Source organism: Brachyhypopomus gauderio, chromosome 16, assembly GCF_052324685.1.
Source record: "Brachyhypopomus gauderio isolate BG-103 chromosome 16, BGAUD_0.2, whole genome shotgun sequence".
NCBI classification, from domain to species: Eukaryota; Metazoa; Chordata; class Actinopteri; order Gymnotiformes; family Hypopomidae; genus Brachyhypopomus; species Brachyhypopomus gauderio.
Window position 1 is genome coordinate 2404050 of NC_135226.1, and position 19942 is coordinate 2423991.

Sequence of the window (19942 nt, forward strand, 5' to 3'; positions counted from 1 at the left end):
GATGGAACGCTGACATGGCCTTCAGAGGTGAGGACACCCCCACCACCTGACGGGGTTCATGAGTGACGCAGAGTTGGCTTTGTTATTGCTGTCACAAAAAAAAAAGCAAAACTAATAATCATTTAGGCCAGATGGAATGTCTTTTATACAGATACAGTACAATGAAGTGCTTATGACCCCATCTCCCAGCTCTGAGCGCAGGGTCACCTGGTGAACAGAACCGCTGCAGCCTCGTAGGCATTGCTCAGGGACTAGAGTCCTGATCTAGATCTTTTTGAATACTCTATCAATGTGAACACCCTCACAATCATCAGATAAACCCAATTTCATGTACATATTTCTTTCAGAGAAATTGCCAATTCCCCCAAACTTACACTGTTCCATTTAATTGTTATTCTTTTGCAAAATTAGCATTTTAAAAGTCACTGCCTTTGGGTCAGTGACAACATCTAACTAAGGACACACCAAACAACAAACAAGCTAAAATCAAATATACACAAGAAGCACCAAGCAGGGGTCATGCATGGATATTGTAAAATAAGACAAGATATAAAACAGGACAAAGCATATTAGCAAGACATAATATTTACTCATCTTTTTTAGTATAAGAGTAGTATGCAGTATAGTTAAAAGAGTCAAAGATTTATTAGATTAATAAATTCAAGATGCATATCTGTAACTGGTCAATGAAAACCTAGGCTGTTCAGTATCAGTGGTTGCAGATGAATGTGTGCCAGTACAATTTGGATTTATTATATTTCAAGTATAATAATTAACAAACATAATAAATAGTGTTTAGTAATCTGTTTCAAATGTTAGTATAAGTTAGCAGCCTAGCTGTTGTAGTGTTTGGCCTTTGTATTTATGCAAGCTAGTTAGCTAGATAGGTTAGCTATGTACCTAATTAGCCAGCCAACTGGCTAGATTTAATTTATCTATTTGTAAGCAAGGTAGAATTTGAGGCTTTATTAATTTGGGATTATTGCCAGTGCAAATGTAATATATTCAACATTACATCTGTAACTAAACATCAAACCCATACTATTAAGATCAGTATATAGTATATACTTTATAGTATTAGTGTGAAGTATGCAATTGGTGCACACATGAATAAATACATGAACTAACAAGGACACTAGACACAGGTGAGAACGAGAACAGTGGGGAGAGAATTAAACGATGGGGCTTCACAACTAAAAACACACGAGAAACCAAACCAAGAGCACATGGAAAAAGAAAACAAAGACATGATTATCAGGTAGAGAGGAGCCAATTGTGACACGGGGTATGCCTAGTTTAGTCTGGGTTAGTCACAGAGTGCTTATAAAGACCACACAGGCAACACAGTGCATGAGACTCAACACAGAGTATTAGACTCAAGACACAAGTGTGTGGGAGTGGCACAAATTCACAACATACAGCACAAACAGAAGAAGAACTTAAACAGAAGGTCACATGACCATCACCAGAACAGCAGAAGAAAAAACAAAAGGTCACATGACCATCACCAGACAGGCTGCAGAGGGGTAGCCATCACACCTGTGATGCGATCATTCTTAATGATTATATGTATGAGCTTTCACTTCTGCTCGGTTAATACAAATACAAAGTGGTTTTGTCCATGAAGAGCAATTGTGGCTAAAAGACTGTATCAAATATGTATCGGATGCATCTGGTCGATAGCTGATTCGATTAATAAGGTCCATATTGGTGTCAGTCTAATACTCTGGATTGGTGGTTCATCACACACACACACACACACACACACATTTTTCATGTCCTGTGACCTCTAGTCCTGCTGGCAGTGCTTGGCTCATAATAAGGAATATTTTTAACCCAGTGCGTTGTGCCTATCACACAGGATACCTGTGAGAATCACAGCATGGCTTGTTTGTGAGTAAGACTGGGCCTTGGGGGCACTGCAGGATTGGGCCTTGGGGGCACTGCGGGATTGGGCCTTGGGGGCTCTGTGGGATTGGGCCTTGGGGGCACTGTGGGATTGGGCCTTGGGGGCACTGCGGGATTGGGCCTTGGGGGCACTGCGGGATTGGGCCTTGGGGGCACTGCGGGATTGGGCCTTGGGGGCACTGCGGGATTGGGCCTTGGGGGCACTGTGTGGATTGGGCCTTGGGGGCACTGCGGGATTGGGCCTTGGGGGCACTGCGGGATTGGGCCTTGGGGGCACTGCGGGACTGAGCACAAGCTGTTCTGGCCAGGGGGAGCATAACCTGGAATTACTAATGGGCCACTGTGGCACTCATTCCTGCATGCTCACTAAATCTCAATAACTCACCCCTTCCCTCTCAATAACTCACCCCCCCTCATTCATTCTCAATAACTCACCCCCCCTCCCTCTCAATAACTCACCCCCCTCATTCATTCTCAATAACTCACCCCCCTCCCTCTCAATAACTCACCCCCCCTCATTCATTCTCAATAACTCACCACTCACTAATTCTTAATAGCCCACCCCCTCACTCCCTGTCAACAACTCACCCCAACACTCCCTCTTCATAACTCATCACCCCCCTCTCTCTCCCTCATCACTCTGCTCTCTCTCCCTCTCTCTCCCTCATCACTCTGCTCTCTCTCCCTCTCTCTCCCTCATCACTCTGCTCTCTCTCCCTCTCTCTCCCTCATCACTCTGCTCTCTCTCCCTCTCTCTCCCTCATCACTCTGCTCTCTCTCCCTCTCTCTCACTCATCACTCTGCTCTCTCTCCCTCTCTCTCCCTCATCACTCTGCTCTCTCTCCCTCTCTCTCACTCATTCTGTCCCCAGTTCATTTCCTATGGCACTATTTATTTTCTGTTCTAGCCATGATGCTCGATATTTGAGTATCCTGTATGCTAATACTCCTAACACACACACACACACACACACACACACACACACACACACACACACACTGTTGAGCATCCTGTATGCTAATACTCCTAATACACACACACACACACTGTAGAGTTTTCCTCTCGTTTTCTCAAGAGTGTTGAGTTGAACTCCTCTCCATCCTCCTCTCCTGAAAGCCACTCCTGCTGGGTCCTGGCTTGTGTGGGATGAGCAGGCATATTTAAGGAGTGAGAGAGAGAGAGAGAGAGAGAGAGAGAGAGAGAGAGAGAGAGAGAGAGAGAGAGAGAGAGAGAGGAATATGAGGTGCTTTTGGGCCACAGTGCTGGATCTTCTCAGCACTGAACTGCTGTGAGGGATTTGTGTGTGTGTGTGTGTGTGTGTGTGTGTGTGTGTGTGTGTGTGTGTCGGGGTAGTGTGTCAGGTGCTGGTGCATGTGAGGGCTGTGTGTGTGAGGGGTGTATGGGTGTGAGGGGTGTGTGTGTATGAGAGGTGTGTGTGTGTGGAATGCGTGTGAGGAGTTTATGATTGGTCAGCTGGTGTATGTCGGTGCAGGGGTGTGTGTGATGACCTAGTGTGTGTGGAGCTGGTGTGTGTGAGGGGTGTACGTGTGAGGGTTGTGTGTGTGGGGGCTGGTGTGTGTGCGAGGTGCTGGTATGTGTGGGGTGTGTGTGTGGTTTGAGGGGCTGGTGTGTGTGAGGAGCTGGTGTGTATGAGGGGTGAGTGTGTGCGTAGGGTGTGTGTGTGAGGGGCTTGTGTGTGTGTGTGTGTGTGTGTGTGTGTGTGTGTGTGTGTGTGTGTGTGTGTGTGTGTGTGTGTGTGTGTGTGTGTGTGTGTGTGTGTGTGATGGGGCTGGCTTCTCTCCCAGGTGCTGACCTCCCAACTACCCCTCATCCTCCCAACAAGGATGTCACCACCAGAGACACTTGTCATTATGGTTTGAATAGTAAATTTGTGCATCGTATCACAACAGCACAGCTCAAATCCTTGTGTTTAGGGTGTGGATCAGTTGTGGAACACACTACACATTGTCTAGTCTTTGTTTTGTATGTACTATTCACATTTTTACAGTATTGAGGTCTTTGTAGAGCATTTTTTATGGTTCTGTCACCTGAAATTTTAGTAGCTCTATGTTCAAAAAGCTTAACATCAAACTGTCAGAGGCGGGTTTGGTCAAAACAATAGATCCAGATATACTACCATAAATCAGACTTCTACATAACTCACTGCCGCATTACAGACAGAGATATGGGGTGCCTGTAGGAAGCAGTGTGTGTGTGTGTGTGTGTGTGTGTGTGTGTGTGTGTGTAAGGGGTGTGTGTGTCATGGTGTGTGTGTGAGGGGCTGATGTGTGCGAGGGGTGTGTGAGGGCCTGGGGGATTTTTGCACTGGAATATGTATCTGTCACTCTTGTTTTCTCTGCTGTAGTAAACGGCTGTGCAGGATTTTGGTTTCATTACTGTCATTCACGGTTTTTACTATGAGGCAACATAAAAGTGACGCTTCGCATGGAGATGTTTATTTTCACCCCCACCATACCCCATCACCCCCACTGTCACCCCCATCACCCCCACTATCTCCCCACCATACCCCATCACCCCCACTATCACCTCCACTATCACCCCACCATACCCATCACCCCCACTATCACCCCCATCACCCCCACTATCACCCCACCATACCCCATCATACCCCCATCACCCCCACTATTACCCCCATCACCCCCACTATCACCCCCACTATCACCCCCACTATCACCCCCACTATCACCCCACCATACCCCCATCACCCCCACTATCACCCCCATCATACCCCCATCACCCCCACCATACCCCCATCACCCCCACTATCACCCCACCATACCCCCATCATCCCCACTATCACCCCCACCATACCCCCATCACCCCCACCATACCCCCATCACCCCCACCATACCCCATCACCCCCACTATCACCCCCACTATCACCCCACCATACCCCCATCACCCCCCACTATCACCCCCATCATACCCCATCACCCCCACCATACCCCCATCACCCCCACTATCACCCCACCATACCCCATCACCCCCACTATCACCCCCACTATCACCACCATACCCCCATCACCCCCACTATCACCCCCACCATACTCCCAGAACTGTTAGTGCTGTTAGTACTGTCAGTGCTATCAGTGCTGTTAGTACTGTCAGTACTGTTAATGTTGTTATTACTGTTAGTACTGAACCTTGTGCAGCTGTGTTAAGGGTTTACTACCTGTTTCCTACCTTTCTGTCCCAGTCTGGTCTTTCCCAGTCTGGTCTTTCCCAGTCTGGTCTGTCCCAGTCTGGACTCTCCCAGTCTGGACTCTCCCAGTCTGGTCTCTCCCAGTCTGGTCTGTCCCAGTCTAGTCTGTCCCACATCTCCAGGGCTTCCTCGAGTTTGCTACCACTTTGTCTTTTGCCACAGATGTGTTTTAAACACACACACACACACACACACACACACACACACACACACACACACACACACACACACACATATTTCTTAGTTCTCAGCAGTTGTTTAAGAGTGTCTTTTCACACTTGTATCTGCACCAGCATCTGTCTGCTGCATTACTGAACGACTGGACCACTTTCCCAGGGCCCCAAAGACACGACCTTACACGACCTCACACATACCAGCCGTCTAATGACGAGCAGGGAGGCGCGTTTGCAAAGGTGCTGTGTCTGTGTCTGTCTCTTACTCGGACTCACGACAAAACATTTAAAGAAAACCTTAAACTGTAACATAAAGCCTCAAAAATTAGCATAGTCTGGAGAGTCCCGCGTGAAGGCTACACATGAGTAACCCTGAAGCCAAAGTCTCTGAGATGTGAACGAGCTGCTGAGCTCTTGTGGATCTTGATGTGAAAGCTGATGGCAGAGGTCCCTGCACTACGCGGCCCACGTTATTAATCACGGCCATCTTTTCAGCCGTCAGTCCATACAAAAGGAGACCTCAGCATCACAATGGCCACTGCAGAAGAGAAGAGCTGTTGAAAGGAGTTTAGATCCGCTTTACTGCGGACTCCCACCCCAACCCAGCAGACTTCAATAAACTACCCTTACAGCGCTGCAACAGCACGGAAAACGTTTCTGTTTTTAGATTTGGAATTCATAATTTTGTAAAGGACTAGAGCTCAGAGACCTTACTGCTGTATCAGTAATGATATTGTTTCAGTACTGCTGTATCAGTAATGATATTGTTTCAGTACTGCTGTATCAGTAATGATATTGTTTCAGTACTGCTGTATCAGTAATGATATTGTTTCCGTACTGCTGTATCAGTAATGATATTGTTTCAGTACTGCTGTATCAGTAATGATATTGTTTCAGTACTACGAGCTACCACCACATCAGAGCCTCCAGACTGTGCTGTGCTGTATATATAGTATATAATTATATATAATATATATATCATTTAGAGCTCCGCGATTGTGGAGCGCTCGAGAGAAACAAGTGAAATAACTGAGGGGGGGATTACTCTGCTCTTCACCAACACACTCTGCTCTTCACCAACACACTCTGCTCTTCACCAACACACTCTGCTCTTCACCAACACACTCTGCTCTTCACCAACACACTCTGCTCTTCACTAACACACTCTGCTCTTCTCCAACACACTCTGCTCTTCACCAACACACTCTGCTCTTCACCAACGCACTCTGCTCTTCTCCAACGCACTCTGCTCTTCACTAACGCACTCTGCTCTTCTCCAACGCACTCTGCTCTTCTCCAACGCACTCTGCTCTTCACCAACGCACTCTGCTCTTCACCAACGCACTCTGCTCTTCAACAACACACTGCTCTTCTCCAACACACTCTGCCCTTCACCAACACACTCTGCTCTTCACCAACACACTCTGCTCTTCTCCAACACACTCTGCTCTTCTCCAACACACTCTGCTCTTCTCCAACACACTCTGCTCTTCACCAACACACTCTGCTCTTCTCCAACACACTCTGCTCTTCACCAACACACTCTGCTCTTCACCAACACACTCTGCTCTTCACCAACACACTCTGCTCATGTGCACACAGTAATGTGCTTATCTGCTAGTGAACAGAGAGGCCAGTGAACTGGTGTCTGGATCCCCAAGCTTACAGAGGCAAAGCAGACCCCTGTTTTCACTTGCATTACACTACTACTGTTATGCACTACCCTGTTACATTTGTGTTAGCCTACTGTTATGCACTACCCTGTTACATTAGTGTTAGACTACTGTTATGCACTATCCTGTTACATTAGTGTTACACTACTGTTATGCACTATCCTGTTACATTAGTGTTACACTACTATTGCTATGCACTACAGTGTTACAATAGCTCAACGCTACTACTGTTATGCACTGCCCTGTTACATTAGTATTGTACTACTGTTGTTCACAACCCCATTATGTTAGCATTAGTGTTAGACTACTGTTATTCACTACCCTGTTACATTAGTGTTAGACTACTGTTATTCACTACCCTGTTACATTAGTGTTACACTACTGTTATTCACTACACTGTTACATTAGTGTTAGACTACTGTTATACACTACCTTGTTACATTAGTGTTACACTACTGTTATGCGCTAACCTGTTACATTAGTGTTACACAACTATTGCTATGCACTACAGTGTTACAATAGCTCTACACTACTACTGTTATGCACTGCTCTGTTACATTAGTATTGTACTACTGTTGTTCACAACCCCATTATGTTAAAATTTCCCAACTGCTATACTTACACACTGTGCAGACTGTACACTTGACCTTTGCAGTTTGTTTGGGTGTCTGTTCTGTTTGTTTGCTGTTTGTGTTTGTTTGTTTCTTGATCAACTCTTATCAATTTTATGGTTTTTTATTTTGTTGCAATACAAATACAAAAAGCTAAATCAAATACATAAAAGCCCCATAATTATATGTGTAGCATATAAATGATATTATCAGCTAACTGTATTTCCCTCATTTGCAATATATGATGTAGATTTTCCTTAAATAGAAGTGTATTTCATGAATTTATGACTAAGTCTTGACTTGTACAATGTTCCTGAAGGAGATGAACTCTCAGCCGTGATTTCCATCTAATAGCACGACCCACAGAGAGACAGCTGTCACCTGGAGAGGCGACAGGAAGGGGTGTGTGTACTCTCAGACTCGTTAAGGGGAAACAAGGTGAATATTTGTGGCAGGATTTGGACCATAAAGTTTATGGCCACAAGATTTGCTGTGCTGTATTTTAGCAGGATAAATCCTGAAGACTGTCCTGGTATGGAAGGGTTGAAGAACAAGCCTCTCCTGTGTGTTGTAATGGAGGTTCAGACAGGGCGGATAAACCAGTGTCTATCACAGGATCAACTACAGGACACTTGTTGTTTACTTATTGACATTATCTATGATCTTATCAGCAACATTAAGTGGCAGAAATGTTGGTGCGTGTGACTGGATGTCAGTGTATAATGTTGATGTGTGTGGATTTGCAGCTTGATGGTTTACTGTTTGTCTAAGACACTTTCTTTTTGTTCCTGTTCAGTGAATGAGAACTCAAGTGTATTCATTGATCGACACTGAACAAAACTTAAAATGTTGAAATTGGGATTGAAAAGGCCTCAGTGAAACTTCAGAGAATGGCAACATGTAGTGTTGGATGAGATGCAGTGTTATTTATGAGATGCAGTGCTGGATGAGATGCAGTGTTATTTATGAGATGCAGTGCTGGATGAGATGCAGTGTTATTTATGAGATGCAGTGCTGGATGAGATGCAGTGTTATTTATGAGATGCAGTGCTGGATGAGATGCAGTGTTATTTATGAGATGCAGTGCTGGATGAGATGCAGTGTTATTTATGAGATGCAGTGTTATTTATGAGATGCAGTATTGGATGAGATGCAGTATAGGATGAGATGCAGTATTGGATGAGATGCAGTATTGGATGAGATGCAGTGCTGGATGAGATGCAGTGCTGGATGAGATGCAGTGCTGGATGAGATGCAGTGTTATGAGATGCAGTGTTATGAGATGCAGTGTTATGAGATGCAGTGTTATGAGATGCAGTGTTATGAGATGCAGTGTTATTTATGAGATGCAGTGTTATTTATGAGATGCAGTGCTGGATGAGATGCAGTGTTATGAGATGCAGTCTTATTTATGAGATGCAGTGTTGGATGAGATGCAGTGTTATTTATGAGATGCAGTGTTGGATGAGATGCAGTGTTATTTATGAGATGCAGTGTCATTTATGAGATGCAGTGCTGGATGAGATGCAGTGGTATTTGTGAGATGGAGGGTTGGATGAAATTAAGTGTTAGATGAGGTGCTGGGTTAGATAAGATAAAGAATTAGATGAGACACCAGTTTAGAAAGACAGGGTGAGATGAGATGCGGGGTTGAAATAGATGTGGGGTTGTATTAGATGCGGTGTTAGATTAGATATGGGGTTCTGGGCAGGGCTGCAAACAGCAGAGTCTCAAGAAGGAAATAATAAAACCCACATAAAGGTGACATCTGTCTCTATTGCTGCCTGTTCCAGATTCACGGGGACTGGACTCCTTTCTTCTTCTTTTGATGTGGAGAATTGAAACGCTGCCACCATGGAAGCGAAGGACCGCAGACCCTACCGCTCTCTGACAGCCCGGCGAGACGCAGAGCGCCGATACACCAGTTCGTCAGCCGACAGCGAGGATGGCAAACTCAACCCCAAGTCCTACAGCTCCAGCGAGACCCTCAAAGCCTTCGATCAGGACTCCCGGCTGACGTACGGAGGCCGTGTCAAAGAGCTGGTGCACCATGAGGTGGATGAGGTCACCAGGCAAGGTAATGGCACCACCTCACACACCCTACACTCCACACACCCTACACCCCACACACCCTACACCCCACACCCAACACCCCACACCCTACACACTCCACACACCCTACACACTCCACACACCCTACACACTCCACACACCCTACACCCCACACACCCTACACTCCACACACCCTACACCCCACACACTCTACACCCTACACTCCACACACCCCACACACCCCACACCCCACACACCCTACACTCCACACACCCCACACTCCACACACCCTACACCCCACACACTCCACACACACTACACCCCACACACCCTACACTCCACACACCCCACACACCCTACACTCCACACACTCCACACACCCTACACTCCACACACCCTACACCCCACACACCCTACACCCCACACACCCTACACTCCACACACCCTACACCCCACACACTCCACACACCCTACACCCCACACTCCACACACCCTACACCCCACACACCCTACACTCCACACACCCTACACCCTACACCCCACACTCCACACACTCTACACTCCACACACTCTACACTCCACACACTCTACACTCCACACACTCCACACACTCCACACACCCTACACCCTACACACTCCACACACCCTATACCCCACACAACCCACACTCCACACAACCTACACCCCGCACACCCTACACTCCACACACCCTACACCCTACACCCCACACTCCACACACCCTACACCCCACACACCCTACACTCCACACACCCTACACCCTACACCCCACACTCCATACACCCTATACTCCACACACCCTACACCCCACACACCCTACACCCCACACACCCCACACTCCACACACCCTACATATCAATGATCTGGAGATAAAATAGAACTTTAAAAGGAGAAAAATACAGATTCTCTGTGGACTACTAGGGTTACTAGGTTAGGGTTACTGGGCCTACTCATTAATCTCATTAATAGTATTTTCACCATCAAGCAGTCATTAAAACCAGGGAGTATATCAAAATAATGAGTTACTCTGGCATATATCCATATTCTCATATATACATATCCTCATCCATAATGTACATTTTCTGACATTTGGTACTTAAACCACATTAGGTCCATGCATTAATTAGAGGTTTCTGATAATTGGATCTAATTATCATTCATATATCCATATTGGTTTAATGAGGTGTTAACAGTCACCCTAGCGGTTTGTCTTCTCCAGCTCATAATGACCTGGACATTGACTTGAAAAGCACTATAATGAGTCTTAGGGGTTGTGACTGTAGGGGGTGTGGTTGTGGCTGTAGGGGGTGTGGTTGTGGATGTAGGGGGCGTGGTAATTGCAGTACTGGGTTTTGCTGTGGCTGTGGTCTGCAGATACCCTATTCCCCAGATATGCTTCACAGTGATTGCATTAAAACATTTAAAACAAAGACCACAGATGAACATTTGATCTTCATATATTCTCTTCTACTTGTAGAAAAGGCATCATCTTAAAGTTAAGAGATTACAGGACTGCTGTATGCAGCTCTGTAGCCATGCTATTGGTGCGGCAGGAGATTAATGAGGGAGCTGAGGTGAATGCCAAATCACGGATGTCTCTTATGACCTTCTAATGTTTCCAGCTGATGATGGCCTGGAAAAACACCCGTCTCCCTCCATGAATACCAAATGTATTGTAGCTTACAGACACCCTGTAACCACAGCCACTCACATACGCCCTATTACCACAACCACTCACAGACACCCTGTAACCACAGCCACTCACATACGCCCTATTACCACAGCCACTCACAGACACCCTGTAACCACAGCCACTCACAGACACCCTGTAACCATAGCCCAGACACCCTGTAAAAACAGCCACTCACAGACACCCTGTAAGCACAGCCCAGACACCCTGTAAAAACAGCCACTCAAAGATGCCCTGTTACCACAGCCACTCACAGACGCCCTGTTACCACAACCACTCACAGACACCCTGTAACCACAGCCACTCACAGATGCCATGTTACCACAGCCACTCACAGACGCCCTGTTACCACAACCACTTACGGACACCCTGTAACCACAGCTACTTACAGACGCACCGTTACCACATCATCTCACAGATGCCCTATTACCACAGCCACTCACAGATGCCATGTTACCACATCCACTCACAGACGCCCTGTTACCACATCCACTCACAGACGCCCTGTTACCACATCCACTCACAGACGCCCCGTTAGCACAGCCACTCACAGATGCCATGTTACCACAGCCACTCACAGATGCCCTGTTACCACAACCACTTACGGACACCCTGTAACCACAGCTACTTACAGACGCCCCGTTACCACAGCCACTCACAGACACCCTGTAACCACAGCCCAGACACCCCGTTACCACATCTACTCACAGATGCCCTATTACCACAGCCACTCACAGACACCCTGTAACCACAGCCCAGACACCCTGTAAAAACAGCCACTCACAGACACCCTGTAACCACAGCCACTCACAGGCGCCCTGTTACCACAACCACTCACAGACACCCTATTACCACAGCTACTTACAGACTCCCTGTTACCACATCTACTCACAGACGCCCCGTTACCACATCTACTCACAGATGCCCTATTACCACAGCCAGGCCCGTTGACAGTCTTGCTGGGGCCCGGGACAAGAAAGTTTCATGTGCCCCCCCCCCGGCTTACGTCATTTGAATTTTCTCTGTAGCAGACAATCCTTGTGTTAGGTCATATAGTATATAATATAGTCACACATCAAAGCTGTTTCTGACAGCTGACTGGTTTATACTTGATGCGGCGCGAGGGTCCGCGCAGCGAAAATGACGTAATCGCAGTGGCTCCGCCCGTGTGCGAGGGCCTTACGCGCACACGGGCGCACAGGTAAATGTTTTTCCTTTCTTTTCTGCGCTCCAGATTTCTGTATTTACTTTAACTATCCACCACTGTATTTCCCGCTGTTGGGCGGGTATCAGCCGGCTACAGTCGGTGCTGGATCAAACCATTTTTCAGTGGGAGGCGGGGGTGTATGCACTTAATGGAAAATATGCAGATAGGTAAACAACATATATATTTTAGCCTTTGAGCTTATTTTGAGTACAGAATTTTATATTAATGAAAGATTTCAAGATTATTTTAAATTATAAACTTTAAATAAAAAATGAATTGCTGGGCTCTTTGATGGGCCCCCCTGGCCCTGGGGCCCGGGACAACAGACCCGGTTGTCCCCCCCTGTCGACGGGGCTGACCACAGCCACTCACAGACACCCTGTAACCACAGCCCAGACACCCTGTAAAAACAGCCACTCACAGACACCCTGTAACCACAGCCCAAACACCCTGTAAAAACAGCCACTCACAGACACCCTGTAACCACAGCCACTCACAGACGCCCTGTTACCACAACCACTCACAGACGCCCTGTTACCACAGCCCAGACACCCTGTAAAAACAGCCACTCACAGACGCCCTGTTACCACAGCCACTCACAGACGCCCTGTTACCACAGCCCAGACACCCTGTAAAAACAGCCACTCACAGACGCCCTGTAAGCACAGCCACTCACAGACGCCCTGTTACCACAGCCCAGACACCCTGTAAAAACAGCCACTCACAGACGCCCTGTAACCACAGCCACTCACAGACGCCCTGTTACCACAGCCGCCATCCATCAGTCTAGCCTCTGTTTGTCAGCTTTTAGATCCTTAATCCAATCTCTTTCCTGCCTCCTCATCCTCATCATTCATATAAATGTACGTCCTCAGCATTTACGCCACTAGCATTCTGCTATCACTGTGAGCAGAAATAATGAGATCTAATGAAACATGGGACTCATGAATTATTCGCTATTTGCCATTACGCATAATCTGTGTAATCAATGATTGCCTTATACAGAACCATGGTACAGAACTGATGTACAGTGTTATAGTACTGAACCATGGTACAAGGCTGATGTACAGTGTTATAGTACTGAACCATGGTACAGGGCTGATGTACAGTGTTATAGTACTGAACCATGGTACAGGACTGATGTACAGTGTTATAGTACTGAACCATGGTACAGGGCTGATGTACAGTGTTATAGTACTGAACCATGGTACAGGGCTGATGTACAGTGTTATAGTACTGAACCATGGTACAGAACTGATGTACAGTGTTATAGTACTGAACCATGGTACAGAATGATGTACAGTGTTATAGTACTGAACCATGGTACAGAATGATGTACAGTGTTATAGTACTGAACCATGGTACAGGGCTGATGTACAGTGTTATAATACTGAACCATGGTACAGAGCTGATGTACAGTGTTATAGTACTGAACCATGGTACAGAACTGATGTACAGTGTTATAGTACTGAACCATGGTACAGAACTGATGTACAGTGTTATAGTACTGAACCATGGTACAGAACTGATGTACAGTGTTATAGTACTGAACCCAGGGTTCCCTGCGGGTCCTTAAAAAGTCTTAAAATGTCTTAAATTTAGTTTTCCATATTCAAGGCCTAAAAATGTCTTAAAATGTCTGGAATTTTATGAGTGGAGGCATTAAATTATTATAAGTGTGTGTTGTTCTGGCGCGATGTGAACTTTGCCGAATCTGGCGCTAATGCAGAAAATAACCGCTCCAGGGTCCTAGTGCTAGATTCCTAGCGTTGGAGTATACGGCCTCAACAACGTCAACAACCCCCCCCCCCCCACCCCCCCCCCCCCCCCGGTCAACAATTCTCGTTCGAAACCCCCCCCCACCCTCAACAATGTGGAACACACCTGCATCCCCAGTAATAGTATTATTTTTTCTTGTGAGAGGTATTAAAAAGGTCTTAAAAGTCATTGAATTTGAGATTTAAAAATGTGCAGATACCCTGACTGAACCATGGTACAGAATGATGTACAGTGTTATAGTACTGAACCATGGTACAGAGCTGATGTACAGTGTTAGTACTGAACCATGGTACAGGGCTGATGTACAGTGTTATAGTACTGAACCATGGTACAGGGCTGATGTACAGTGTTATAGTACTGAACCATGGTACAGAACTGATGTACAGTGTTATAGTACTGAACCATGGTACAGAACTGATGTACAGTGTTATAGTACTGAACCATGGTACAGGGCTGATGTACAGTGTTATAGTAATAAACCATGGTACAGAACTGATGTACAGTGTTATAGTACTGAACCATGGTACAGAACTGATGTACAGTGTTATAGTACTGAACCATGGTACAGAGCTGATGTACAGTGCTATAGTACTGAACCATGGTACAGGGCTGATGTACAGTGTTATAGTACTGAACCATGGTACAGAGCTGATGTACAGAGTTGTCTGTGATCCTTTCCTGTTTTTAGCACTTTTAAAGTGGATTTTCATCTTCAACTGAGAACTGTCCAGCTGCAGACATGTGGAAATTAAGCAATGTCTGGGTTAGGGTATAGGGGTTAGGTGTTAGGGTTAGGGTTTAGGGGTTAGGTTTTAGGGTTAGGGTTTAGCGGTTTAGGTGTTAGGGTTAGGCCATATCATGTGATATGGTTAGGGTTAGCGGTTAGGGTTGGTTAGGGTTAGGGTAGGGTAAGGGTTAGGGTTGGTTAGGGTTTAGGTTTAGGGGTTAGGTGTTGGGGTTAGTGTTAGGTCATCATGTGATATGACAAAAGCAGGCAGTGCCTTCAACAACCGTGGGTTAGGGTAGGGTTAAGGTGAGGTTGAGGGTTAGGGTTGGTTAGGGTTAGGGTTAGGGTTTATGGTTTAGGGTTATGGGTAGTGTGGGCTGCCTGTCAACACTATGGTCAGACTTAGTTCTGATTTCAGTGTTCTAATGTGTCATTGTGTATTTGTTAATTTTATGGCCTTTTGTTGAATTAATTAATGAAGGTATGGAATATCATTAATTACATTAATATATAGAGAGAGTGTGTTTATACCTGCCATATTTCCCTCTTCGTAGATATATAACAAAGTTTCGCACAATTATGGCACGTCTCCTGGGAGCGTTTTGGCTCATGTGTGTATTTCTGCAGGGACGGATTTCTCACTGCGAGACCTGACGTTTGGACGCCCCCAACCCCCCCACGGCTCAGCATACCGGCCCAACGCTGGGATGCCCTGCCGCGACTACTCTGTCAGCCTGGGCTCAGACGCAGACACGGAGACAGAGGGGATGGCCTCCCCCGACCACGCGGCCAGGCTCTGGGGTCGCACCAACACCAAGTCGGGCCGGAGCTCCTGCCTGTCGAGCAGAGCCAACTCCAACCTGACGCTCACGGACACTGAGCATGAGAACACAGACAACGGTAAGATTCCAGGTTTCTCACGAAGTGCACTGCTCCATTGGCCTGCTGGGGTTGTGGCACGGAGCCACGCAGCCAATCACGGAGCAGGATGGAGCTTTTCTTTTAATGAGCGTTTAGAATGCTGAGCTTGTTGTGTTGTAATCTTTAAAGCTAGTGGGGCTGTATTCTGATTTGAACAGTCATAAAGCCATAAACTCATAAAGTTAAAAAACTCTTCCAAGCTGCTTTATGACTTTCCAGAACAGACTCTGATGATTTAGCATCATTCTTTTTTGTGATGTCTGGAATGTGGCATTGGCATGTGCATATATTTGATTAGTCATATTTTTCTTGCTTTGTATTTTGCTAACCCTGACCCCAACCCTAACACTGACCCTCACCCTAACCCTAACCCTATCCCCACACCTAGGTAAGTAGGAACCACACTGGCCAAACCCGTTTAGATTTTCGCAGATGTGTGAATGAGTCTGTGCATAAATCTGACATCATGCCTCATCCATGCTGGCTTCTCCTCACACACCCTTACCACTCAGGGTTAACCGTCAACACCATCTTCACCATAAAAGCCACTTTTTACTCAAAAGTGTCTAAATGTGTGAATTCAGCTCTGCGTTAAGTAGAGCGCAGTATAGTTGTATTGTTCTGTATTATTGCAGGTCTGCCTGTAAACATCGCAGTGTAGCTGGTAGTAATGATTCCCAGTGTATTTGTGGTGGGATGTCGGTGAGAGGTCCTTTCTGATGACGCCAGTGCCTCAAATAACGATCCGTCTTCAGTGGTTCGAAATGGCCTTTGATGGCCCAATGAGTCTTTTTTCCTTGCATGGAAGGTCACTGGACATGGAAAGCGTGTCACCGTGAAACAAGAGGGCTGAGATTCTCACAGGATTGAGACTCTCACAGGATTGAGACCCTCACAGGATTGAGACTCTCACAGGACAGAGATTCTCACAGGGCTGAGACTCCTACAGGGGTTTCACTCCCAGAGTAGTGTTACAATTTGCTGATCTTTTATAGAGTTTACACTGATTACATCTCAAAGCACAGCGATGTCAGTATGGTGATGATTCCCTTTGCTTCCATTGCTTTTGTGGAGTTTTGATTGTTATTCTTTTATTTAATCCATAGCATTGTTTTAAGTTTAATTTCACGAGTCTAGAATGAAACCACACTGCTATTCCAACATCTGCTTCTTTTATTTTTAAAATTTTATTTTAAAAGTTTCTCATGAACATTAATTTCTTAGCAGGACCCTAGCTACACACTACTTACCTGCCATTACCCAGAAGTGAATGTTTAGACCATAAGATTTGGTTCTTCTTGAAGATATGGTTCTTCATGCTGTCTGCTGTAGGGACTTTAGTGCTCAGAAGGTGCTTTGACTTTTAAAATGATCAAATGTGTGACCTTGTGTTTGAGGGAACAGGCATCTGCAGTGCAGTCAAGCCTTAATTATTCTCACATTTAAGTGTGTGTCATGCACTTTCTCATCAGTCTGCTACAGTCTGAACGAGGCTTCAGAAGCCACACATTAAGAACCTGGCAGCAAAATGTCAGTTGTGCAAAGTCTCTGAAACCCTTCAAGTAGAGCTCTCCCTCTCTCTCTCTCCCTCTCTCTCTCTCTCTCCCGTCCTACTGTCTCTCTCCTTCTTCGCTCACACTGTTGAGTGTGTGTACATTTTGTGTGTGTTGAGTGTGTGTTGTGTATGTGATGAGTGTATGTGTTTGTGTACATGTTACGTGTGTGTGTATGTGTTGTGTGAGTGTGTTGTGTGTGTATGATGAGTGTGTGTGCGTGTACGTGTTGGATGTGTGTGTGTATGTGTTAGGTGTGTGTTTATAGTGTGTTGATTACGGTCCTGTGCTCTGCTCATCTTGCTAGTTCTTTAGCCACTTCACATTAGTTCCATTGTTATTCCTGCCAGTTTCTTTTCTCAGCTCTTGTGTGTGAAGTGTAATCCATGCAAATGAGGAAAATATGTTTATATGTATGTGTGTGTGTATATGTGTATATATAAATACACACACACACACACACACACATATACAGTAAATAGATTGATTGATTGATCGATCAGCTCACCTGTAAAACCCCAACCTCATGAAGTCGCAGGTGAGCTCCCTGCCACGTGAAGCGTTTCTGTCTCTGCAGTCCCAACACGAGCTGTGTGCGGACTCGGTCCAGGTCTGTTTTGAAGAAAACATGTTCGACCTCATTCCTCGTGTAGGAGGTTTTATTCTTATAGTGTCACCAATATTTAAATGGTCTGTCCGGGTATGTGATCCTCCCGCCCTTATGTTGGCTAAAACAAACTGAATTGCTTCAGCATTGTTCTGGTATGCTCTCTGGTTGTTTTGTTAGCGAGCCTGCTACTTAGCTAATGAATGTTTTTCCCAGCTGCGACGATGTTTTGACACCGTAGAACGTATAAATATCGTGGTTAAAGTTATATAGATTAAATGAGGATTCTCTTCAAGTAATTTGAATTAGTAATACCTAACCCTAACACCTACCCCTAATACCTAACCCTACCCCTAACACCTAATACCTAACACCTACCCCAACACATAATACCTAACCCTAACACCTACCCCAACACATAATACCTAACCCTAACACCTACCCCAACACCTAATACCTAACCCTAACTCCAACACCTAATAGCTAACCCTAATACCTAACACCTACCCCAACACCTAATACCTAACCCCTAACACCTACCCCAAACCTAACCCCTGACCCCTGACCCCAGCCCCTAACCTGTGACGTAGTTCTTGAGTTCACCGCCACATTCTAGAGTAGCACCCACTCTGCTTGAACTGGTTGTCATGGTGATCTATTTTAAAAGTGCTGCAAAGCTAAATCATGTGGAATGGAATAGATTAGGGGTGTCCTGCAATAGTCACTGATTCGACTATAGTCGATTATACCCCCTAGTCGACTATGAACGTCATAGTCGAATGTACCATTCTAACTGCATGGGGGTGCCCAAGGATGCAGCTAAGAATTAGTTGTTACATTAAATGTTTTTGTTTTCGTTATATATAGCCTTTTGTCAAATAAAATCATCCTAATTTCTGTTAATAAATATTTTTAAATGATGTTTGCACATTAACAATAGGCATCTTCCTTACTACACATTAATAAATCACACCCTGCAGTTGCACAATCCAAACGAGCGGAGCTGAACACGCTACAGAATACGCGCAGCATCTGCCGAGATTATAATGCAGGGTTGCCAACTCTCACGCATTGAGCGTGAGACACACACATTTGACCGTTTTCACACGCTCTCACGCCACACTTCCGATATCTCACGCCGAAAAAAAAATCCAGTTTATTTACCTCTAATCCACATATATGTTTCAATGAGTTACTAGTTTGCTCTGGCGCCAACCACCGGCGATCGATAGATCACGATATAACACTTAATTCGTGTCAATTTTACGTTCGGGATCCCGTTTAAGGTGCTCTAAATAAAAAAAATAAAAATAAACCCGATTCGACTATTAGTTGACTAAAGGGAAAAGCTGACGAATCAGATTCGACTATGAAAATCCTTAGTTGAATACACCCCTAGAATAGATACAATTTTTCTAACAACCACAAACTGGAGATTTTGTTTTTTAAAATATTTTCCCCATATTTTTACATTCTTGGTAGCCTCATCTTTGGACTGATGAGCTGACGTGGACTGAGTGATCCCTCTTTAAATTGAATTCTCTTCCAACTATAAATGTTTCATAATCCATGTCATCTCTGTGCAGCTTTCATCTAACCTTCTCAGCAGGGAAATGTGAGGTTGCATTGATCTGCCGTTATTTTCAACAAGAGCCACATCACAGGAAGATCCCGCCACGGGGGAGGAGTTCAAAAGGAAATAGTTCCGTGTGGGTCCCAAAGGTTGTTCTGCAGCATACACTGGGGGTGTGGCTATTGTGCATTGGGGGTGTGGCTACCTATGCTATTAGTTTGTTTTAT

General features: G+C 45.5%; 1 protein-coding gene across 10 annotated transcripts in view; it reads left to right on the top strand.

Annotated features, from left to right (window-relative positions):
- tenm4 (teneurin transmembrane protein 4) overlaps positions 1-19942 on the top strand; it is a 218687-nt gene that overhangs the window by 33427 nt on the left and 165318 nt on the right. For all 10 annotated transcript variants that reach the window (XM_076975784.1, XM_076975783.1, XM_076975786.1 and 7 more), the window contains 2 exons: positions 9382-9665; positions 15689-15961. In XM_076975784.1, coding sequence (XP_076831899.1) covers positions 9443-9665; positions 15689-15961 — 496 coding nt within the window. In that variant the 5' untranslated portion in view covers positions 9382-9442. The remainder of the gene's footprint in view (positions 1-9381; positions 9666-15688; positions 15962-19942) is intronic.